Raw genomic sequence first — 10,639 nt, 5'->3', positions numbered from 1 at the left:
GTATGCGGGCCTCTCACTGTTGTGGCCTCTCCCGTTGCGGAGCACAGGCTCCGGATGCGCAGGCTCAGCGGCCATGGCTCACGGGCCCAGCCGCTCCGCGGCCTGTGGGATCTTCCCAGACCGGGGCACGAACCCGTGTCCCCTGCATCGGCAGGTGGACTCTCAACCACTGCGCCACCAGGGAAGCCCTAGGGCCATCATTTCTAATGATGATGTTGATGAAGATGAATATTTCTAGAGCCCACACTTTATCTGTTGTTCTCATCCCTTTCTGCCAATTAACCTTACGCTAATACTCAAAACAACCTAGATAGTGTTATTAACTTCATGTTACAGATGAGGTGACAGAGGCACAGAGAGGTTAAGTGACTTGCCCAAAGGCACACCGTAAGTGGTGGAGCCTGGAAAGAAACCTGGGTGATGTGGATCAAAAGCCCATCTCAGAGGGAGACGCAAGAGGGAAGAGATATGGGGATATATGTATATGTATAGCTGATTCACTTTGTTTTAAAGCAGAAACTAACACACCATTGTAAAGCAATTATACTCCAATAAAGATGTTAAAAAAAAAAAAGCGCCCATCTCAGGCGTACTGCCTCTAACCATTAGTCTACAAAGCCTCTCAATTAAGTAAAGTGACTTCCTGGCCCTGAGCCTTGACCTTTTGTCACTGAGGGATGCCTTTGCTTCACTGTCCCTCTCAGGCTCTGCCCCTGTGTTAGGTGGAAATTTAAGTCTAGGTTGGAGTTAAGAGCAGCCTTTTGGGGTTATGCAGGCCTGGGGTCAAATCCCAGGTCTGCTGCTCCCTGGCTGTGTGACCTTCGGAGTCGGCTGCCCCTCACTGTGCTTCTGAGGCCTTTAGTGGGGTTGAACGGGATAATGCATGGGAATACTTGCAGAGAGCAAGCTCTCCTTGACACAGATGGTTATTATGGGTTTCAGGCTTTGGACAGGGTCTGTCCTGAATACAGGGGTCCAGCTGAACTCCACCTCTAGAGTTAACCCAGCTGCAGTGCCTGGGACCAAGTCTGGCCCGAGAGAGGGAGGGGAGGGGGGCACTGTCCCCAGTACTGGGTTGGCCTCCTTGCCTCCACTGACCCATAACCCTGGAGCCTGCCAGGGGCCTTCCTGGTGTAAACTGAGACCAGGCATGGACACCTCTTGCCCCAAACATAGCAGGTGCTCAATAAACAGCAGCCACCTTCACGGACAGCAGCTGCAGCAGCAGAGAGGGCTTCAACTACCGCATCAACAGCTGGTGGGCAGGGCCACCTGAGCTTTGGACATGGACATGAACTTGAGTTCTGGTCCCACCACTTAAATGTGGTGGCACTTGGGACAATTCACTTCAGCACCCTGGGCGTCAGTATCCCTCTCTGCAAATGGAGGTCATGATCACCCATCACAGATGAGAGCTGGTTCTATAAAGCAGTAGTGGACTCGGTGACAGTAGGGGCTGGAGAGCAGTGGCTACTGTTATTCGTGTTAAAATTGTTGCTGTGGCAACCGTTGTTTCCTTTTCTGTGATGTTTCTCTGCCCCTGATGGATACATCAGAGTGTGTAGGGCTCAGAAACAGATGTTCTAGCATCAAAATACAGGGTTCAAACCTCGGCTCTACCACCTCCTGTCTGTGTGGCCCTGGGAAGGTGATACGGCCTCTCTGAGCCTCAGTTTCCTCATCTGTTAAATAGGATTAATAACTGTGCCTTCCAAGGTCTTCGTTAGGATTCAGTGAGATGATGATGAATAAAAAGCCCTAGCACTGGGTCTGGTGTTCAGTGAGCACTGATGGATGAAGCATAACAAGGCCTCTCTCTGTGAGAGGGAGGAAGGAGTGGGTGCTGGTGGGAGGAAGGGGTGAGGAGGGGTAGGTGCTGCCGTCCCCACATCCAGGGAGTCAACCCCTGCCTTCCACCTGCCTCCTTGCTGGGTGCCCTCACCCACCCCAGCTCTGCCCTACACACCAATGTAAGAATAATTCGAGGTGATTTCTCAGCTGTGCATATTTTTTTAAGCACACAGGCTGAAGTAACTGAAAATTGCCCCATTTTATTTAATGTCTTCCTGGGGCCCCCCAAGGCCTCCCCCATACTAGCAGCCTTTAGCCATGGGGAGGCTGCGGGAGGCTGGAACGGGCTGCAGGGGCAACAGGGGAGCAAGGTCGGAATTGGCTCCTTGAGATGGGAGGGGTGATCCCCGGAGGCCAGCTGTCGCCTGACTGTCAGACGGGACAGTCCCTCCTATTCCCATGGCGGGGAGGGGGGCGGGGAGCGGGCGGCAGAGGAGACTCACGTGCGCAGCCACGGTGTCCCCCCTTGGGCTGGAGGAAGCCACTGAGGCTCAGGGCTGGCGGGTGGGATGGGGGCTCAGCCCTTGAGCCGAGGCTGCAGATCTCTGGGCAGGGCGACAGTCACCAATGCGTGGAAGAGAGCGGGTCAGGGGCACCATATCATCACAGCTCGCCCGGATCTCTGCAGGAGCCCCCCACCGGTCTCCCTGCTTCCCCCTTGGTCCCACCGTCTCTGCTCTGCGCCACAGCCAGAGCCCTCCTATTAAACCCAAAGACAGACCATGTCTCGCCTCGTTCAAACTCTCCGTGGCTCCCGCCCCCGGGGGAAGAGTCAGAGTTTCCCAGAGTCTGTGGAGCCCTAAATGCCGACCGCACGCCCTCTCTGACCCCCTCCCCGTCTCTTACTTAACCCTCCTTGCTGTGTCTCCATCACTCAGCCGCACTCCAGCCTATGACCTTCAAGCCTGTTCTTCCTCTGCCTGGAATGTTCTCGTGGGTCATTCAGATCTGAGGTCAAATGTCACCTCCTCGGAGTTCTCTGACCGCGACCCCATCACTCTGCATCCTTGTATCCCGCTTCCTTGTCCTTAGCCCTTCCCACCTCCCGACATTATATTCAAACTTTACCTGTTCATTTATGTTCTGTCTCTCTCCTAGAAGGTGAGCTCTGTGTGGGTGGGACTCTGCTTTGTTCACTGCTGTGACCTCAGGCCTTGAACAGGGCCTGGCATTTGTTGAATAAGTTAGTGAAAATAGAGACTGACAGAGAGATGGAGGGGGAATGATGGACAGGTGGATTGGAGAAAGGAAGGATGGATGGATTAACGGGTGAAAGGACTGATGCAAGGATGGATGGATGGGAGGGATGGATGGGGAGATGGATGGATGGATGAGTGGATGGATGAGTGGATGGATGGATGGATGAGTGGATGGATGAGTGGATGGATGGATGGATGGATGGATGGATGGATGGATGAGTGGATGGAGGGATGGATGGATGGATGGGTGGATGGATGAGTGGATGGATGGATGGATGGATGGATGGATGAGTGGATGGATGGATGGATGGATGAGTGGATGGATGGGTGGATGGATGGATGGATGAGTGGATGGATGGATGGATGGAGGGAGGGATGGAGGGATGGGTGGATGGATGGATGGATGAATGGATGGATGGAGGGAGGGAGGGATGGAGGGATGGGTGGATGGGTTGATGGGAGGATAGAAGGAAGAATTGAAAGAATGGGTAGAAAGATGGGTGGGTAGAAGGAGGGATGGATAAATCAATGGACAGAAGAAAACATAGAAATATGGAAGGGAGACGAGAAGGATGGATGGATGGATGGACGCACTGACAGATGAAGACACAGGCAGACAGACACAAAATCGGGGCAGGATGCGCGTGTGGTTCTGCCTGATAAGGAAGGACCAGAGCCTCCACCGGAAGCACAGGTCACAGCCCCCCCTTGGGGCTCTCAGAACCCTCAAGCCCCAGCCTCCTTCATCCTGCCCCTCCCCTGGGCTCTACCTGGGGCCCAGCCCCCTCAAAAAGTGACACGGAGGAACATGGCAGGTGGGGGACCGGCCCCAGGCTTTATTGAGCAGATTCTGGGGAAGGGTGGCCAGACAGGCCCTCACCCCGGCCCTGGAGCCGCCTCTTCTTGCCCTTGCTGCCCCCCAGGGCGGGCCTGGGCCACTGGGGCCTGGGCGCCCTTCAGCTGCTGAGGAAGCAGCCCCGCTTGTGCCACTTCTGGTCGCGGATACGGCGCACAGACTGCAGCTGTGGCTGGTTGGCGTCCCACTCGTTCCAGTGGCGGTACTCACCCCGCTCAAACACATACTGGCGGCCACGGTAGCCGGGGAACTCGTAGCCAACCCACCTGCAGGGAGACCAAGGTCGGGGTGAGGGTGGTCAGTGTCTAATCTCTTGCCTCCGGCCAGACCGAGTCTTTTAAAACCAGCGTTTGATCATGCTCTCCACCTGCCTAAATCCCTCCCTCGCTCCCCAGTGCCCTGGGGATGAACTCAAACTCCTAATCCTGCCCACAAGATTCTTCACGTAGCACCTCTAGCCTCATCTCTCATTCCTTCTTTATATCTCACACTCCAGCCTGGCTTATTCTATTCTCCCTGAACCTGCATGTCTCTGAGCCTTTACACATGCTGTTCCTTCTGCCTGGAATGCTTGCCCTTGCCTCAACCTTATTTCAACTCCTCTTTCATCAGTATCCTTTACATATCAATTCAGATATCTCCTCCTCCAGAAAGCCCTTCCTGACACCCCCAGGCTGAATCAAGTGCCTCATCAGGACCCTCAGAGCCCCTGTCCGTCCCCCATCACAATTCTGATCACAACGAATTGCAAATACTATTTCCTTGTCTGTCTCCCTATAAGAATGTGAATTCTTGAGGGAGGAATTGTATAGTTCTTGTTGCCCCCATACCCTGACCATAGGTGATAACTTAGTAAAAAGTTGTTGAATACATTATTATCAGGTAGAGGTGGCACCTTTCAAGGCCCAACCCCAGATCACAAGCCTGCAAGTGAGAAACAATCACCTGGACAAAGGGATGGTGATCCTAAGATTGCATTAACAGAGATATCAAGCCTAGAAGGAGGGAGGTGATGAGCCTGCTCTCCTATGTACTACTCAAGCCACACCTACATACAGGCTGGGTTCCCTGGTAAGAAGGACAAAGATTGTGAAAAGGAAAAAATATCTGAGTTCAAGGGCCTAGGGATGTTCAGAAAAGGAGTGAATACTTTTTTTTTTTTTTTTTTTTTGCGGCACCCGAGCGTCTCACCGCTGCGGCCTCTCACGCCGCGGAGCACAGGCCCTGGACGCGCAGGCCGGTACGCCGGCCTCTCACTGTTGTGGCCTCTCCCGTTGCGGAACACAGGCTCCGGATGCGCAGGCTCAGCGGCCATGGCTCACGGGCCCAGCCGCTCCGCGGCATGTGGGATCCTCCCGGACCAGGGCACAAACCCGTGTCCCCTGCATTGGCAGGTGGACTCTCAACCACTGCACCACCAGGGAAGCCCAAGGAGTGAAGACGTTGATGGAGACAGGTAAGGGGGACAGACTCCACTTGGTTAAAAAAAAAGATAAAACTGTCTCTAAGTCAAGGCTTCCTGGATATCCAATGGTACAGGAATGCAAGCAATTGGACATTCGCATCACGGGGGATCTTGAATGGGGCTTTGAGCAAGGTTGGTGTAGACGCACTGACTTGAGTGAAGGGCCTCCAGACCTGAAGGAGCAGGAAACGTCAGCTGTGTAGGAAATCGTGAACAAAGATTCTGTGTGGAGCCAGAGGCATGCCAACTGGAGGACAGGGCAGGGGCAAGAGTGGGATCAGGTCCCTTACGTCCCGTTGATGGCCCGGACGCTCGCCACACGGTCCTGGAAGCCGTGAGCCCAGAGGCTGGGCACGTCATCATCCACTATCTCCATCTTGCGGCCGCCGAAAGCCGGGTTCTCAAAGAGATGCAGCTTGTGATCCAGACCATCCTGGGGGCAAAGACCACGGGGTGAACTGGCTGTTCTCATGCCCAGAACAGGGGGCAGCGAGGCTCCAGGAAAGAATTAAGTCAAATAACGCCCACCCCCAGAGCTGGTCTCCTTAGGGATTTTAGAGCCAGAGAGCCATGAAACCAAGAGGGGCCTTTCAGGTCTGGTTAAAAACTCCGTCATTTAGCAGACAGGGACACCGAGGCACAGAGCGGGTGGCAGGACATCAGAATTATTCATGTAGAATGCCAGCCGAGCCCTCGGCTGAGCTTGTGAAAGGAGCTTGCCTCACGAGCTCCAGGCACGTCCTGCTTCTAGGCGCTATACTCACAATTTGCAGGGGCCGGAGGGACAGGAGGCTGTCACCGCGGTGGCTGTTGGACCACGCGTCCCAGCGAGGATAATCCCCCTTCTCCAGGACATACTGCTCCCCGCGGAAGGCCCTGCGCTCAAATGCCAGCCACCTGCAGGAGGAAATAGGCCTGGGTCGCCTCTGCTGCCCTGGGGGAGGACCCAAGACTAGTGAGGGGGGTGCCCAAGAGCTGCTGACTTTTGACTCTGCACCTTCCCTCTGACGCTACTACTGATCCCTGGTCCTGGTATTGAGGGAGCTGCTGGAACATACTGGGAGTTGAGACTCTGAGTCAGAAAACCATCCTGGGGAAGAGCCTTGAGAATCTATTTTATGTGCAGCCTCTGTGTAGGCTGCTCAGAAACATTTTATTTTATTTTTATTTATTTAATTTAATTTTTTGGCTGCATTGGGTCTTCATTGCTACACGCGGGCTTTTCTCTAGTTGCAGCGAGCGGGGGGCTACTCTTTACTGCAGTGTGAGGGCTTCTCATTGCGGTGGCTTCTCTTGTTGCGGAGGACGGGTTCTAGGAGCGCGGGCTCCATAGTTGTGGCTCGCGGGCTCTAGAGAGCAGGCTCGGTAGTTGTGGCGCACGGGCTTAGTTGCTCCGCGGCATGTGGGATCTTCCCAGACCAGGGCTCGAGACCGTGTCCCCTGCATTGGCAGGCGGATTCTTAACCACTGCGCCAACAGGGAAGTCTCTCAGAAACATTTTAAATGCAATGCCTGGCACACAGTAAGTATTCCATAGACATCTCCTCTTTTTCCTCCTTCTCCTGCCCCTCACCCTCCTCCTCTTATTTTTCTTCTTCTTACTATTATATTGTTAGTGCTATTACGACTATTATATTGTAATTTTTTTTTTTTTTCGGTACGCGGGCCTCTCACTGCTGTGGCCTCTTCCGTTGCGGAGCACGGGCTCTGGACGCGCAGGCTCAGCGGCCATGGCTCACAGGCCCAGCCGCTCCGTGGCATGTGGGATCTTCCCGGACCGGGGCACGAACCCGTGTCCCCTGCATCGGCAGGCGGACTCTCAACCAGTGCGCCACCAGGGAAGCCCTATATTGTAATTATTTATGTGCATCCTTCCATTCATTTTCACAAAAACTCTCTCTGAAGTATGTACCCTTATTATCCCATTTGACAGATGAGAAAATAGAGGCCAAGAGGGTGAAGCACCTTGCCCAGGATCACCCAAGTGGGTAGTACCAGAGCCTGGACTTTCCACCTGAAGAATTCAGGGTCCATCTGGGACTCCTGCTTGCCATGTGGACATGGACAGGACATGTGACCACTTTGGCCTCAGTTTCTTCATCTGTCAAGAGGGATTCAGTGATATAAAGCACATTAGAATTTAGATATTATCATCATTATTAAAACTATTAAATCCCACTAGTAGGCACTGAGCTAGGTGCTGAGTGTCTTCCTCTGTTCTCTGCACAGCGCCCTGCTACTGACCTCAGAGATGGAGAGTTAGAAGGATTCCAAGAAAATCACAGTTCAATGCTCTTATCTTACGGGTGGGAAAACTGAGGCCAGAGATGGGAAGGGAGTTGCCTAAGGCCCCACAGCAGATCTAGAGCTTGATCCTGGACCTCCTGACTTCCAGAGGGCTCAGGGCTGTGAGGAGGGGCCGGGGGTGCAGGTACTCACGGCCCCGACTCCACTTGGATGGAGCCCACCTTCTCCAGCAGGCTTTCTGTCAGGTTGGGGCACTCGGCCGAGAGCTCGCACCGCTTGCCCTGGAAGTTCTCCATTTCATACACGATCACCTGGAAGTGCAGCCTCCTGAGCATCCCACCGGGGCACGGTTCCCAGCCCCAGCCTGTGTCCTGCCAGGTCCTCTTTAGGGCCTTGGAGGGAGGTACTGCCATCCGCTCCCTCAGCTCTGCCTGGTACAGGCCTGAAGCCAGCACCACCACAGGTCTGCCCTGCCCCCTGGTGGCCATGGAGGGGAACACCTCCAGGAACCCCCATTAATCCAGGGATTGCAATTCTGGTATCTGGCCGGAGGCAGTGCACAATCAAGTAAAGCAAAATGACCAAAATAACCAGAGGGATAACTGTAGGGCAATGAAGCCGCTGTGGTTAGGAGGGACTGTGGGCCCCCTTCTAAGCTTTTCAAGAGAAGCCAGAAATCTGTAATTTCCTTAATGTGAAATTTCTCCATTTAAAAAGTCTTGTGCAGGACAAATAAAACACCAGTTTGCAATAGTTGAACGTCACGTGTCCCTATACCCCAGAGGAAGTGGTTGCACAGGCAGAGGAAGGTTTTGCCTCTTTCACCCGCCTAGAAGCACAAACTCTCTTTGTAGCAGGTCCCTGGGGAACACTGGCTCTGGTCATTTTATACTAGGGTCAAGGGAGGCTCAGAAAACGTCCTGGGCTGCACAGCAAGTTCAGTGGAGACATGGATTCAATAAGCCAGCTAGCTCTTTTCTCCCGAGCGATGGAGCGGTCAGGGGAAAGCCAAATGCCAAAAGGAGCCAGGAAGGGGCGGCAGTGATACCCTCTTCTCTGGTGGGCGGCTGCCTCTGGGCAGCTCTGCCCAGGGGGAAGCTGGGGGTCCACAGGGCAAGGCTGATTCACCCACGAATCAGGCCCAGAGCCAGGCAGGCCTCTTTGCTGCTCTTCCCCTCCCGGTGTGCACCCTTCTGATTAAAGCCCCCAGTTATCTCCTTAGTCAATTCATTCCCGGACCCCATCTCAAATTAAAGCCCCCGGGATAGCTTAGAAAGGACAGAGCCGGGACTTCCCTGGCGGTCCAGTGGTTAAGACTCCGCGCTTCCAATGCAGGGGGCGCGGGTTTGATCCCTGGTCAAGGAACTAAGATCCCACATGCCACGCAGCACGGCCAAAAACAAAACAAAAACAAACAAACAAAATGACAGAGCCAACAAATCCTAGCTCTCAGATTCCTCTGTTAGCTGGCCATGGTAATGGCACATGCATTGAGCTCTCACACTGAGAAGTGTGGGTACCATCTCCATTTTAAAGATGGGGCTGTTGAGGCCCAGAGAGGGCCGGGGACTGGACGAAGGTCAGGCAGGAGAGTCAGTGCTGTGTCTCCCAAAACCCGCATTGAGACTGGCAGGGTGCGCGTGACCAGTTCCATTTTACAGACAAGGACATAGAAGAGGAACGATGGGGCAGAGCCATGAAGTGAATTTATCGCAGGGCGGGGACATGTCCTCGTGGTCCAAGCTGGCCAGAAGGGCTGTGGCTCCTTTTTGGAGAGAGGCTGCCTGGCCAGGAGGCTGACCCCCAAGGACCAAGAGCGGCCCTGGGCCCAGAGCCCCCGGGAACCCCTCCCTGCCCGGTACCTTGTAGCCGCCCCCGAGGCCTCCGTGGCTCTTGCCGGCGGCAGCCTGTTCCGGCGCGCTGTGCTGCTCCGCCATTGCCCCAGGAACACCTGTGGCTTCAGTCAAAGGCAAAAGAGTCACCAGGTGCACCTGGGCAAAACCAGGTGTTGACGTGATTGGAGTCGAGGCTGAGCTACAGAACTTGGCTGCCTCTGAGAAGTGGTCATTGCTCACAACCTACATGTGGTCATTCAGTCATTCAGCAAACATCCCCTTAGTATCTACTATGGACCACAGGGACCAGGACAGTCAGGGGGGGTCAGGATCCCCATTATACAGAGGGCAATCCCGAGGCCCAGTGAGGTGGGGCTGGGACTGGGCTCAAAGCGCATGCCCTTCCCCCACACCCGGAGCTCTGCGCTTCCCCCACATGCGGACACAGCACCTCCAGACCCTGCTCAGAGGGTGGGCATTGCCGGGGTTCCCTCTACAGGACTCTCTCCCGCCTCTGCACCCCAAGCAGTATAGTCTTTTGTTCACTGACTCCTTCACTTGCCAAAGATTCCGTGAGAACCCAGTTGGTTTCTGGCCCTGTGCTGGGTGATGGAGAGGAAGAGACCACAGACTGGTAGGAGATGGACAGACAGACAGATATCTAGAGAAAGCATGATGCCGGCCCAGGTCCTGGGACACCGGCTCCAGTCCAGTTTCTCTGCATTCACTTATTCATTTCATATGCATTTATGGAGCACTTACTCTGTTCCAGCCACTTAAAGAGACACACAAAAAGACAGACAGACAGCTCCCCTTCATCCCTAGGGACTGTGCCACACACCACTGGTCCTGCATTAGTCACGTGGAAGGATTCTCTTGATGCTGCACACACAGACACATAGGAGTGTTTTCCTGCTTATCAGCACATGCACAGGTGCGCGCACACACACACACACACACACACACACAAGCTCCCGTGGTCATTGTACACGGTCACTTCCCACGTGTTGCACAAACACAGCCCCTCTCTCTTTCTTGCACACACACATGCCCACTTCAGACATCCACAGTGGCTCAGAAGGCACCTCAGCTACACCCCACATTCCTGGAAGTAGACGGGCTGCGTGGCCCATATACTCAGGACACAGGCCCAGGGATGCGTAGCCTGCGGGCTGTCTGTCTGCCT

The 10,639-nt window shown here is 54.4% G+C and overlaps 1 protein-coding gene across 2 annotated transcripts in view; it reads right to left on the bottom strand.

Annotated features, from left to right (window-relative positions):
- Positions 1 to 3,859: 3,859 nt before the first annotated feature.
- Positions 3,860 to 10,639, bottom strand: part of CRYBB3 (crystallin beta B3) — a 7,153-nt gene continuing 373 nt past the window's right edge. Inside the window, exons 2-6 of one of the 2 annotated variants that reach the window (XM_007461129.1) lie at positions 9,481 to 9,575; positions 7,811 to 7,929; positions 6,136 to 6,268; positions 5,662 to 5,804; positions 3,860 to 4,172 (exon numbers count right to left, since the gene is read on the bottom strand). In XM_007461129.1, the coding sequence (XP_007461191.1) occupies positions 4,007 to 4,172; positions 5,662 to 5,804; positions 6,136 to 6,268; positions 7,811 to 7,929; positions 9,481 to 9,555 (636 nt within the window). In that variant the 5' untranslated portion in view covers positions 9,556 to 9,575 and the 3' untranslated portion in view covers positions 3,860 to 4,006. The remainder of the gene's footprint in view (positions 4,173 to 5,661; positions 5,805 to 6,135; positions 6,269 to 7,810; positions 7,930 to 9,480; positions 9,576 to 10,639) is intronic. The other variant, XM_007461130.1, reaches the window with a different exon arrangement.

The sequence above is a fragment of the Lipotes vexillifer genome, unplaced genomic scaffold (assembly GCF_000442215.2).
Source record: "Lipotes vexillifer unplaced genomic scaffold, Lipotes_vexillifer_v1.1 scaffold691, whole genome shotgun sequence".
NCBI lineage: Eukaryota > Metazoa > Chordata > Mammalia > Artiodactyla > Lipotidae > Lipotes > Lipotes vexillifer.
This window is presented reverse-complemented; position numbering and strand designations above follow the sequence as displayed.